The sequence below is a fragment of the Agelaius phoeniceus genome, chromosome 3 (genome assembly GCF_051311805.1).
Source record: "Agelaius phoeniceus isolate bAgePho1 chromosome 3, bAgePho1.hap1, whole genome shotgun sequence".
Lineage (NCBI taxonomy): Eukaryota > Metazoa > Chordata > Aves > Passeriformes > Icteridae > Agelaius > Agelaius phoeniceus.
In genome coordinates, this window is record NC_135267.1 from 22452455 (window position 1) to 22466837 (window position 14383).

General features: G+C 40.3%; 1 protein-coding gene across 4 annotated transcripts in view; it reads right to left on the bottom strand.

Annotated features, from left to right (window-relative positions):
• The window catches only part of PHIP (PHIP subunit of CUL4-Ring ligase complex), a 108852-nt gene extending 108418 nt beyond the window's left edge, over positions 1 to 434 (bottom strand). For 3 of the 4 annotated variants that reach the window (XM_077174853.1, XM_077174852.1, XM_054630703.2), the window contains exon 1: positions 101 to 432. In XM_077174853.1, the coding sequence (XP_077030968.1) occupies positions 101 to 146 (46 nt within the window). In that variant the 5' untranslated portion in view covers positions 147 to 432. Of the gene's footprint in view, positions 1 to 100 lie in introns of all 4 variants that reach the window. The other variant, XR_013181262.1, reaches the window with a different exon arrangement.
• Positions 435 to 14383: the final 13949 nt, after the last annotated feature.

The following is a 14383-nucleotide window of genomic DNA, read 5'->3' on the forward strand; positions in this document are numbered from 1 at the left end:
GAGGACAGGCCGTCAGGGCTGGAGCTCGCCTCTTTCCCGCGGGCTTCCCTTTCTTCCCCCTGCCCGCCGCCCCTCTCCGGATCCCCCGGCCACCACTCACCCGCTCGCAGCTCCGCCGTGTGCCGGCTGCCGCCGTCCCCGGACATGGCGAGGCGAAAACCGGGGAGGGGAGGGGGGGAAAGGGGGAGAAGGGGGGTTGCCCGGGCCGCGCTCCCGCGGCAGCGTCGGGTCCCAGCGAAATGCGCCCGCCCGGTCGCTGTCACTGCTCGTTCACCGGGGAGAGTCTCGGCTCCACCATTCAACCCACGGGCAGCAGCAGCAGCAGGAGGAGGAGGAAACAACAACTCGCAGCCGCCCGCCGCCAACGCCGCCGCCGTCGCCAGCCAGCCAGCGCGAGCGAGCGCGATCCCTCCGCCAGGAGAAAGAGTCCCCTCCTCCTCCGCGCCCCCTCCTCAGCCCCCACGGCCCCCCGCGCCGCCCCTTCCCCCCGCGCCCCCCCGAGTCCCCGGCGCTGCCTGGCGGGGGCGGCCAGGCAGGGCAGGGAGGGGGGAGCCGGACTCTCCTGACCCCGGCTACCGCCCCGCTGCCGCGGGGGCCCCCAGCGCTGTCCGGCGCTGGAGGGGAGAGAGGGGCGAGCGCTACGCGTTTATTAGCGGGAAGGCGGGCGGGCTGTGGCAGAAGATGTCGGCGGGGTGGGCGGGAAGGCGGCGGGCGGGCGGGCGGCTGAAAGGCGCTTTCTCTGCGCGGTGCCGGCGCGCGGAGGGATACGACGCACGGGGAGGAGGGGCTGCGGCAGCAGCGGTGGGGCCGCGGCGACTCGCGGCGGCGTCGGCGCTGGAAGTTCCCGAGTTCCAGCGCCGCAAGAATGGGAAGCGAGCGAAGCCAAAATGCCCCCGGGGAGCGCGGCCCCGCTGGGGAGGCCCGGCACTTCCACACCCCCGGCTCACGGCTCCCCCTGTGCCCAGCCCGCTCCCTCGGAGCTAGCCAGGGACCTCAGGGCGCTGCCAGGGGCTTTGGCATCTGCGCGTAAGTGCCACAGTGTCACGCGTTGTTGGTTCTTATTCTTGCAACATCGCGCCCGGGTTCCTGCCGTGGGTCTGCGGCGAGGGGAAATCCCAGCAAGCCCCCAGCAGCCAGAAACTCGCCTTTCTCCCTTTCTCCCTTGTTCGGAGGGGCTGCCCAGGCTGCTCCGCCTGGGGGTTGAAGGGCTCGCAGGGCGCTCGCTTTGAGAACTTCCCTTAAAAAAAAAAAAAACAAAACCAAAACAACGAAACAAAAACCAAAACAAGCAAACAAACCCCGACAGCTGATAACTATTCTATTCATTGCTCTTGCCGCCAAGCAGATCAGACATGCGGGACTGACGAATTTCTGCCTTCCAGGAGCGGTGGGCAAGAGGAGCAATGTTGTCAACGCGAGCAGCAGCGAGGGATGGTGATGCCTGCACCCTATGGCTGAACTGGAGGTAAATCACTAGCGGATCGATAACCTACCGAAGGTTCCTGAAAGGCTGCAACATTGTACGGAGCCCGGTTAGCAGTTAAATAATTTCTTTATTTAATGTTTGCTACTTTGAGGATACTGAATAAAACCTTCCGGTTTGTGCTGTAACTGTTTCTTTACTGCTTACAGTTAAAAGAAAATAAAAACAAAGCCAGTGTTCGCTGATAATTAGCTTTTTTTAAAAAATCCATATCTGATGAGGGATTTAAAGGGGCATGATTCGTTGTCTTTATGTTTTGCAACATGTCTGTGCTTTATCTCGTCGAGCTTGGGCCTTGCAAGAACGAATGTGTTTGTGGACAATAAGAATGAATTTAGCAGGGATCAATGTAAACAGTAATTTTTATGTAACAATGTTCTTTAGCTTCAGTTTTTAACTGATGCAACTTGTGAAGCAAAGACAAAAGTATATTTGAAATTGTACAGAAACTAGACAAAGAACTATTTTTTTCCTGTACATAAAGCCCCCTGAAATTCTCGACTATCTAACTTTCAACAAAATTAAATTTGAACAACATTTCTGTACAGACGAGGGTAACCTGCATTGAGCATTTTTATACGTGTTTCCAAGGCCTGCAAGCTCACTGTATGAGCTCGAGCTTTGTGCTTGATATGGTGAGAAAGCTTCGCTGCAATCACCCTTCTGCTTTATTGAAGAAATGTTACCCTGAAAGGTTAAAGAAGGGAGACTAAAACATCACTTATTTCCATTGTTGTATTACAAAAACTATATTTATATAGTGGATGTCTAGATGCTGTGCATTTTTTATATGCAATTATTACATGTCCTTAAAAATCATTAAAATCCTAATCTAGAATTTTTATCATTAAGGTAAATTATTTTGTAGCATTTTTTTTTAATTAAAACAAAAGCAAGACTGTATGTACTAGATTTGATCACTGTATCTATAGCTATGATCACTATATATTTTTAAATGCACATGTATCTCCCTTTCCCCAGATTTGTTACAATAACCACTCTGTTTCAGCTTCATTTTAAATCCACGCTTCAAATAATTGAAAAGGAAATTAAATAATATTTAATGTCTAATAAAGATTTTAAAAATAAAGTGACTTGAATCTTTTCTTAGCAATGTGAAATGTGTATTGTAATATCTTTCATAGGTGATTCTCACAACAAAGGGCTACATGAATAATGTGATTAACATTTTAATTTCCCTTGATGTTTACATAAAAGAAAGTATACTGGCGTATGACATCACTGAAACTGTAAACCAAGTAATAGAAAAATTTTAACAGTTAAGGAGTCTGAAAGTGCAGGAAAACCTCTCCTAGATATATTGACCCTCCTTGTTCTTTTGGCAACTCATAACTTTTCCTGTTGCAGTTCAAAATACAGCCTACAGAATCAAAAACTTCTTGGTGTTTTGACAATAAAATAAGGATTGTGTCTTTTATTTAATTTTTTTGGATCATCAAGCAAAATGAAATCATAGTCCCAGACTTGAGCTTGAGCACTGCAGGATTACAAGTAATATTTAATAAATAGCTTTTACAAACGTACATTCCACTTTCTTTTTACAGATTAGATCTGGTGGGATTTTTATGTGCATGTGTGGCACAACATGAAAGTCACACACAAGAGAAAATGCCTAATTATTATTGCTTGGTGATACACGTTAGATTGAATTCCTGAAGCAGTAACAAATATTCCACTCATTTCTCAAAGATATTTTTTAAGGTTTTTTTTATTCTTTCAGTTAAGATATTTTTGTAATGCACACAAGTGAAGAAAAATATAATCTCTGAATTTTTTCCATCTTTATTGTTTTGTTTTCTAATAATCCCTTTTCTTTCATGCCATCTTTTCACCTTACATTATTCTAAAATAAAATACATCAGTCGTGCTTTATCAGCAAGATTCAATGTTTTCAGGAGAAATTATTCTGAAAGATCTTCATAAAAAAATAAAAAATAGTAATGGAATTATTTAATTTTGTGATTTTCAAATGTTAATATTTGCACACAATTACTAAATTAATTTTACAAAAAAAAAAAAAAAGACAGTGTCATAGATTTTTCCTGTTGCTGTAGATTTTACACATCAGCAATACTAAGCAATGGACTGATCCTAAGAGTTGCTGGTATGGGATGTCTCTTTTTACCCTAACCTGGCCTTTTTTTTTCTTCCATCCTCCTCTTCCCCCCTAAAAAGTGCTGTAAGCTCTATAAGTATCCAAGTACAGATATAGTATAATTTTCTTGAATTACTGGTTACCTTTGACAGATAAGAATGTAGTATCTTTGGTTTCTTCTTGAATTTTCTGGTATCTTTCTGCACTTTTAGGATTAGTTGGTTGAGGGGTTTGGGGTTAGGTTTTTTGTTTGTTTTTTTACTGATATATTTTAGCCAGGGTTTTTTTGTGTCAGTATGATTTTATACCTTGTGCCCAGAAAGTACATTTTTTGGACCCTAGTAGTGGCAGTATTTGACATGAAAAGCCTTTCTGTTTCTTTTGAAATTTGCTCTTCTCCTTTTCTCTACAGACAAAGGAAAGTATTTAGGGTTTGTAGATTGTCAAGCTGAACAATGTAGCTAAATATTTGAAGCATGATATTGGCAGGGGGTGGCTGAGAGCAACATAAAGCAGTGACTAAGTTTTCCTCGGGTTTGGATGGTTGGTTGGTTACTTGAACAGGGTTTTTTTGGTGAGTTTTTTCCACCTCAAATGAGAATTATCACCACTAGTTGCTTGTTGATTCTTACTCTTGAAACCAACCATAAACTTTACAAGGGCAAGACGTGTGTGATGAGTGCTTGTGAGGCCAGCAACTTTTTTTATTATTATCATTTGTGTTAACTTCATGCAGAAAGAGCCACACGTGCTAAATTACCATACTACTATGAGCAAATTCCTTCTGTAGTTTCAAACAATTACTTGGAGCTTAACTAAGTAGCTTCACATCAAAATTCATTTAAATACTCTCTTGGTCATGCTTCATGCCAAGAATACATTCTTATCTTTTCTGCACCCGGCATCGGTAACCTACCTGAACTTTCTGCTATGAAGTTTCTAATAGAGTGCTTAGCTGCTTTGTATTCTACCCTTATCAGATATTAAATAGGGAACTGTATGCTTCTATTTTTTACTTTATTTCCCATTTCAGTGTGCCCTTTACCACAGAACATGCATGTCTTCCTACTCCACTGTTTTTGAAAATATTTCCTGTTACTCCTGCTTGCTTCTCCTCAATGGCCAAGAGGAGCTTAGAATTAGGCACCTGTATTATCCAAGCCACCAGCAGCACTGACAAATTAGCATTATTTTTAAAAGCACACAAATAGATTAGCCTCTGAAAATGTTCTCTATCAATTCTGTGTAAAAACAAATAATTAGCTGCAAATCTACTATCAGGCTTTTAAAAGTAGATCTATATGTCATTTATATTTTGAGCAGTAAATGAGCCCTTATTGGAGTTCATCCAATGAACCTAAAAAACTCTTTAATATGCTGTTACCCAAATAAATATGAATTGCACCAGCCTTGAAATTCTTTCAGTTTCATTGTTATATCTTTGAGTACAAAACCTTCCCTTACAAAGAGAAACTAAGAATAAGGCCTATATTATTCCTACTGAATAGAGGAATTCTACTGGGTTCATGCTGGGGATTTTGTTTGGGTTTGTTTTATTTTAAAATAAATTTATTTGCATTCCTGTATTTTGTAAAAGACTTTCAATTAAATTTCCTGGATCTGTTTGACATTTCAACTTTCTATGTTGAATCCATTCCCTAATTATCCAGAGGATATTGAGAAAATTATTAAAATGCTGTATTTAATTGTTTACTATTGGGCTTTTCTTCACAGAGACTCTTGGATATTTGCCATGTCTATTTTCACGTCTATTTGATGTCTCCAAAGTTTTCTTAGTCTTCTAAGGATTATGTAGAAGTTTTTTTAAGGGAAGCATTGAAAAAAAATAATACACAGGGTATATTTTAGAGGAGAGCTATTCCATAATGAAAATAGGAATTATGTTGCTTTGTATATTGACAATTATTTGCTTAGATTATTCTACAAAAATTTTGAAAATGTTTGCTGTTACTTCACTTTGTAGTAAAGTGTTCTAATATGCTAAGGCAATTTTTGTTGAGCAGAAGATTCTCCAAATAACATGTATCATTCATTTGTTTCAATGGTTTCATATTAGTTTTCCAAGTCTGACTTACTTGAGGTGTTAAATAACAAATTTTATTTAAACTGGTAAATTATAAAGTTTGTTAAGGCACAATTTAATAGTGGCCTTCAGCTACTGTTTGTCTTTCCATTTCCCTAAATGAAAATTTAGATTTCTGTTTAACCAAGTCTGAGGGTCATTTCCAATTAGGGGTATGGATTTGATGTTTTCAGTTACTGTAGTAGCCTGTTAAAAATGCAACTTTTAAAAATACAGATGAGAGGTTATTTGCCTGATTTTTCAAAATTATGCTGGCTATCATTAGCTTTCATATAGACTTGGAATTGCTCTGAGTTAATACAAAAGACTGTTAAAGATTTACATCTATGTAATAACTTAAGGGATTCTGTGATATTGTTATCAGACATATAGTCTGATAAACTTGCTAATATGCAATTTAGATAAAAGTAGAGGAGGCCGTAAGAAATGTCACTGAGATCTACCCAGGGAAGAGATGAGCAGAACAATGTAGGTATAATTTCATGATGTTACATTCAAAATAGTCTACTGAAGAAATTATATGAGTCATTCATGCTCCTTATGGGCTCCAAATCAATATAAGGGGGAGAAAAAAACCCTCTATTTGATAGCCAGTAGTAAATCCTTTTAAAGACCATTCTATTTATTACATATTCAACATTTAGAATATGGTAATTTTTTTTTCTAGAACTCAAATATGAAGCCAGTGAAACAAAACAAGAACACATCTTCTGTTGTAATACTGCATTAAGTCTTTCACCTTATCTCAAAAAATTAGAGTTCAGGAGAAAATTAGGATCAAGGAAAAATACTTGAGGAATAGGATTAAAGACCAAGGAAAAGGAATAAAATACATGGAGGAAGTAATATTCAATCAGTGCATAAAAAATTTCTCTGTTTCAGAGAAGATAAAGCAACTCTAGGGTATAGTTCAAGAATTGAAATGCTTGAAAGATTTCAAATTAAGAACTATGTTTTTCCTCATAACAAAATACAACCATTCGGGCTTCACTTTTGCCTCAGAAGTCTCAATGGCAAGGATTTTAGCAGTCTTTAGAAGAACTGATACTTCTACAGGTAAGAACAGCCAGTGATAGAACAGATACATAATTTTAAAGCTCGTTAGTCTGATGCAACACAGCCTTGCTCTGTTGCCAGCATAAAGACCATCCTTAGTTTTTCCCAAGTGCTTCCTTCTAATGTTGTTTTAGTTTAGACCAACCTAGTATTTTTATTTCAGTGCAATTGAAATATCTACTTTCCCCAAAACAGCAATGATGTAGAGTGAGTAGTACCAATATTTGCACTTACAGTAAAAATTCAGGGCTGTTAGCATTGAGCCATTTGGCTGACAGTGCCTACTTTGTGTAGCATATGTGATTTGTCAGTCATCCATGAAATAGGCATCACTGAGATTCCGATCTCCATTTATTGTTCAGTCTTCTGAGAAAATACTGGTCTGCTGATCCAGATTTCTCAACATTTTGTATTCTTGTATAGCATCTACTTGGTGCCTTGAAAGGATAATTTTATATTTTCAGTTTGCCCAGCTCTGGTGAGCTGCATAGGCATGGTGTACTAATTGAGATACAAATTGTGTAAGATAACTGCTGATTTAAAGTAATTGAACCAAGCTCTTGATTTTACAGGTCGTGGAGTACCAGTGCTTCACTAGAAGTGTGATCAGACAGCAAATGATCCCTGCATATACGTGACACTGGTTGCATTTTTTGTTTGCTTCCTTGTTTTTAACCTAATACTAATGTAAGATGAAGACTGGCACACGTGACTCTCTTTTCCCAGGTGAGGCCCTACCACAAGATTAAAAGATTGTGATCATTCTAGATGGACTAATCGGTAGTTTTCTCATGCAGAGTGGAGCAGCTTTCTTAACAGAGATTAAGAGGAAGCCTCTCTGGAGGGTATTTTCCCAAGTGGCTAGCTCAGTCTGTTCTGAGGTACAAAATAAAATACTGATTTCTCTTCCCTGGAAGAATTTGAACTGAAGTGGGATCCTCCTGCACACAAGAGTAAATTAAAACTGCACAACCCCTTCTTTGGTTAGGACCTAGTTTGGTAAGCATGCTCAGAAAATGATCCATGAATAGGGTGGACAAACAAGACAAGCAGAGATTTGTGGATCATGAGCTAGCTGGAACAGGCAGTGCTGGGCAAACTAAGAGGTTTTTTAGACACTCAGAAACTCACTGTTGGAAAATGATGCATCTATAATTTGATTGGTAAAATAATGGAAATATTATTTTATAGTTAGTGTCATGCACATTCTCACCTCATCACTGATGGGTGTACTTGCAATAAGCTCTCGAGCACAAGCCTGGTGCTTGTTTCCACACATGTGAATTTTTTTTTAAAATCTAACTTCCAAGATTGAATAAAAAAGGAATTGAACTTGATCTTTTAGCATCAAATTTGACTACTAATAATTACCTCCTGACAGACCCTTATAAATAAAGCATCAAATAACACTAAAAGTCAATCAGCTAATGTAAAGAAACACATCTTATGGAAACTAGATTGAAGAAATACATAGGAATTTATTTTTAATATAGTTGTTATAATAAAATGATGTCTATTTAGTCCATGTATCAATTTGTTTGTATATATGTCAGAAAGTGCTTTCCTCAGACCTTGCATAGCAGGGTTTAACAAATTCCCAGACTTGGTGCATCCCAGATTTCACCACATTAAGTGTACCTCTGAATGGTGTTGTTCCCATGTACTCCAAACCCTGATTTTTCAGTTGAAATTTTTCAGCAGCCAGCATACTTACATTTTTCTCTTCCCCCAGGAGAGTGGTGTGTATGCCTTTGAGTTCATTTACTGATGGATAATTCTAATAGCATAGGACTCTGTAAGAGGACAGGTCATGACATATTTGCAGATGACAAAATTTCAAATTCCATTACACAGAAGGTAAGGTGTTCTTGCTGCTGTATTCCTCAGTTTTGAATTTTACCCATACTAGTAATCTGAAGAGCACTACTGCCCACTCAGTTTCTGGCCAGTTGCTCATGCCAGTGGCCATATCCCTATTACTGGGCTCTTTCAATCTCCAAAACAGGACAGCTGCATCTGCATTGTCAGCTGGGCCTGAGCTACCCCCTGAGCCATGCCAAGGGAGGCCTGGGGAAATGCTGCTTGTCCTGGACCTAGTGCAGGGACTCTGCTGTCAACAATTTAACAGTGTCAGCTCTGGGCTTCAAGTCTGCAGCTCTGTGCCCTGGCACCTTTTGGTTTGCTAGCATAGACACAGCTTTTGCAACAAACAAAACTGAAGCTGCCATTGTGCTTTACTTCTGAAACTGAGATATCTTATAGTAAGGTATAGTCTGTAAAACAAGGAATACATTCCACAACAATGTCCTTTTCTAAGAAGTTCTAGAGGCAGAGATAAATCCCAAGTAGTTTGTGACAAACCCTAAGACAGCTCAGTTCACTTTTGCTCAGCCTCCAAATTATTTGAGTCTTTATTCTGTCCACTAAATAATGAGAAAATACTGAAATGCTTAAAATGATAATAAAAGCTTCTCAGGGCCACACTAAAGATCCTTGAAGGAAGAGTTAATGTGGAAAATAAAACAGAAAATACAAAGTCTCAAACTGATGAGAGTTGAAAGAAAACAATATAACATTACAAGAAGGTAAACAAATTAATATCTGTCAGAGAGATTCACAGTATATCTCAATTATTGCTACAGTGTTCTGACCTGATAACTACCTACAGTTTGTGTTAGTCAAGCGCTGGCTGCAGTGGCTCCCAACAAATCTATTTAAAGGTGCTTGAGAGATGTCACAAAGGACATCTTACATCTTAGAATCACAGAATATCTTGAGTTGGAAGGGACCAGCAAGGACCATCAAAACCCAACTCCTGGTGCTGCATAGGTCCACCTCAAATATCTCATTATGCGCCCGAGAGCACTGTCCAAACATTCCTTGAACTCTGTCAGGCTTGGTGCTGTGACCACTTTCCTGGGGAGCCCATTCTAATGCCCAAATACCCTCTGGGTGAAAAATTTTTTTCCTATCATTCAACCTAAACTTTCCCTGATACAACTCAGGCCATCCCCTCAGATCCTGTCACTGATCACCACAGAGCAGAGATCAGTGCCTGCCCCTCCTCTTCCCCTCACAAAGAAGCTGTAACTGCAGTGAGGTCTCCCCTCAGTCTCCTCCAGGCTAAACAGACCCAGTGCCCTCAGCTGCTCCTCACACAGCTTCCCCTCAAGGCCCTTCCCCATCTTTGTTGCCCTCCTTGGACACTCTCTAATAGTTTCATGTCTTTCTTTCATCGTGGTGCCCAGAACTGCCCCCAGCACTCGAGGTGAGGCTGCCCCAGTGCAGAGCAGAGCAGGACAATCCCCTCCCTTGCCCAGCTGGTGATGCTGTGCCTGATGCCCCCCAGGACAGGGTTGGCTCTCCTGGCTGCCAGGGCACTGCTGGCTCATGTTCAACTTGCCATCGATCAGGATGCCCAGGTCCCTTTACGTGGTGATGCTTTCCAGCATCTCATTCCAGTCTGTCTGTACATTCAGGGCTGCCCATCCCAGGTGCAGATCCAGCACTTGCCTTTGTTAAACTTCATACAGTTGGGTGATTGCCCAGTCCTCTAATTTGTCAAAGACTTTGTCAGACCTTACTGGGAACAGGAAGACTGGTGCATGGAAAGCACTGAAAAGAATCCTCAGTGTTTGGCCATAAAGCTTATTCCCAATGGCTTGTTATCTGGTGTAAATATGACTATGAGGGGGAAGGTGGAACACCCCTTTTTGAAAGAAGCAATATATAACTGAGTCCTTTATTCGTGGTCCAACAGTAATATAACCTGCTAAACATGCCAGATGCACTGTTATTAAGAGATATATGATACCAAATGCTTTGTCTAATTGCTTGATGAATAAAATGACAGCCAGTATTTTCCATGCTTGGTATAAGCCAAGTCTATTGTTGTAAGTAATTAACTGGTCATTGAATTTTGTAAGAATGCAATATTCGTGCTGCTGGCTTCTTTCTGTGTATTACATAATGTATTGTAGGATCTATAAACCTAAAACACCACCCCACCATTAAAGGATAAATCCAATGCTAATGCTGAAGCATTTGTCAGATGAGGAGCATTATTATTGTTTTCACTTAAAGGAGACAGTATTTAAAAAATAAGTTAGGACACCCCTGTGATCATTCAAGTGTGAATGGGACAGTGACTCAACAGAGCCAAACACAAGTGCTCGATCATCAGTTGCTTACAACCTGTATGGCAGTGATTCACCTTGCAGTTTCATAATTGATGGCGACATCTATTTGGAAATAGGTTTTTTTTGTTGCTGTTTTTTTGGGATGTCTTCACAATTATATTCAACTGCTACTATAATTGGCACTTGCAACTCAGTATTTAAAACTAATTTCATACACTTCCCATAGTCCTAACAGCAAGAGTAATAGCAGAGCATTAGCCATCTCGTTATTAATTCCTGTTAACACTATCCACATTCACTATTTTTGAATAACTATTGTCAACTTTCTGATTCATCATAGTCATATAAGACAACCAGCTGCCAAAAATGTCACAACCAAACCTATCCTTATGCAAGTATTTGGCAACGTGCCTTTTCTGTGCTACTCTGCATCAGAACAACCTGCACCAGTCCCATTGTTCCCTTTGATGAACTATCACTGCACACACCTTGTGAATCCAAGGCCCTCACCTCCCCTCTGCTGCTGAGGCCAAGCAACCCTCATTTTGAGTATGACTACTATAAGGAAGTCTCAAAACAGTAGTACAGGTGCTATGCTCACCTGGCCTTCCCCTGGCTCTCTCTCTTCCATCTCACCTCAAAGTCCGGTATCTATTGTCACTGAGGTAGAAAGCAGACTCCCCAGTAGCCTCTTGATGCTCAGATTTACCATATTTTTAAACCTTTACTCACCTAGTTCCCTTGAGGGTAAAGAAGGCAAAGCTTCCTGAAAGACTCCAGAAGTTCATCAACACAACCAGTAGTTATCCTGCAGGTGGAGATTTGGCACCAAAACACAAATGATACTTAAGTGCAATAATGCCTTCAAGGAAGTAGGAAAAAAACAAACCCCTACAATTACAAGCTTTACCAGGAATGTATCCCAGAGGGAACAAAATAAAAGCACTGTGCCCTCAGTAACTGGATTGTTGATAAAGGACCCGAGGGGAAAAAATAAATCTAGTGACATTCAAGGCTTGCTTGCACATGCAAAAAAATTTGCTTTTCTCTCTTGCTCCTATTCCCAGAAAAATGTTTCTCCTATGTTGTGCAATATCTTCCTCCACACCCACCCACCCAGATTACAGGATCAGACTACTTTCCCCCTCCTGCCCTTCCCAGCTCTGCTCCCTGTTCCCCACTCCCCCCAGAGTGTCTTCCACAAAGCATCGCTGCTGTGCAATCACTGCTCCTGCACTCAGCCACCAGGAACTTTCTTCCAAGCTCATTCTGAGATGACCCCCAGCTGCTGCAGTAGCATCACTCCTCCCTCTTGTGAATAACATGCAGCCATCTGTAAGATGACAATGAACAGAATCACAGAAATTCACTACTGCTACTCCTTTCTTACTCAGTTATTCTAGATGTACCTGACATACATCATATGCTTTGTCTCCAATAATTATGAACCTCTTCAAGAGTTCACATCTTCCAACTTCTTACAGAATATGCCTGACATGTACATATATATGTATGTGTGACATTAGAAACTAGGAAGGGTTTGGTTTTGTTTTTAGAAATTAGATTTATTATTACTATTCTAAAGAAAGCTTAGAATGGCCTTCCAGCTTTGTCTTACAATGGGGCAAAAGTTCTTGTTCTACAACCTTTATTTTACAAGGAACTACAGTAATATTTTATAGCCATTTTAGAAATAGACTGAGGACTTTGACAAGATCACTCTTTCCAGTCACTGCATTGTCATCTTAAATTATATTGCTCTCCATTAAATTGTTCATTATTGGAAGATTCATATCAAACAGCTTAGTACCTGAAATTGTCCAGTATAAATTCAGTTTTTATGGGCTTCAAGTCTGAAATTTATTTCTGAATGAGAATGGAAACAGTGATAAAACAATTCCTACAAGTTATACTACCGTGACATAAATGCAGTACTAAAACTAAGCACAATGGCCTCACACAATCAGGTTTATTTTTTGAGCATGAATTTGAATTACTAGCTTTATCCTTATCTTAGCAGGTATGCAAATATGATTTTCCACTCATATTATGATTAGTATCAATAGACAAAGTTAAAACTTAGTGTTAGTTAAGTCAGTTTTCACCAGAATTCATTTATAGCCACTTAGAAGATGATTGTGAGGGTATTTTGCTGTATTAGTCAAACACCTGTTAGTCCCCATCATCACAAAGGGTATAATGTATCAAAACAGTTTATTTCTTACACTGTCCATTTTCTATGGGAAAACCATTGAACTATTTCATTCTGATCTCTAATAAATGCAGAACTGGACATCCTAGAAAGCAGTTGCTGGCAATTTGGCAAGCCAATTTGGCTATAGCTAAGCTTGATTAGTTTTAAAATAAAGCAAATATATTAGAGAGAACAGGAGCAGAAAATTCTTGTTTTACCAAAAATAATAGCGCTGAATGTTCTAATGCCTCTCCTGACCACTATGTATGCAGCAATTTAACTAACAGTGAAAGTATTCTTCACATTTTCCTACAAATACAAGAAAGATAACAAACCTTGAGCCAGGAGGGTGACAGAGTTCTTGCTACACTGGAGTTGCTTATAGACAAGTCTCCTGTATATTTAGTGCTTTCATTCACATACAGAAGTTTACTGTCTTATTTAATATAAATGGACATTGTTGCCTAAATTATTGCTTTTCCCAATTCCACTAGAAATTTAACTTGCATGTTATTTATTCTTGTAAGTGATCTTTATTTTCTTGCTAGTCCTTTTCTCTCTCCCTAGGTTTTTTTCTATTTTGCAGTTATGAACAGACCAAGTAACTCTCAAACTTTTAAAGGTTGAGCAAGATGCACCAAAACAACCTAATTTTCACTGCTGGTTAGCACAAGGGTTAATTTTCCATTCGGATTTCTGTTAATTGGTTGCATCTTATCTGCAGTTCAGAAAAAGCTGCCTTTGTCATTGAACAGACAAAACACCAAGTGTAACCTTGTGCTGACATATGCAGTTAGCCCAAGGTCAGTCAATGATAGGGCAATAGTGGAAAGTGACAACCAAGGGGAATTGTCTTGTTTCTGATACATATGCTTCCTTTAAACTTAAAAAACTGTCTGTATATCTGTCATGGTTTAGGAATGGTCCTCCCCCCAATTCAGTGCCCCCACTGAGACTCTCCCAAGCCAGATGCCACTTGCTCACTCTCCTCAATTCCCCTTGTCCTTCCCACACCAGGGATGGAGTTGAAAATTGGAGGCACAAAAGGTTAAAATCACAGGTTGAGATAAGAAGAGCTTACTGGAAATAGCGGCAAGATAAGAAAAGAACAGTAACAGCAACAATACTAATGCCAAAAGTGTACCCAGAGTGGGTGATTTACGTACAAAATGCTCACCAGGCCTGAGATAACTAAACAGTGAGGGATGAACCCTAAGCCCACCACTGGAAAGGAACATGCTTCTCCTTGGAGGAGAAGAGTCCCTTCTCCCCAACCTGGGACCCTGGCCAT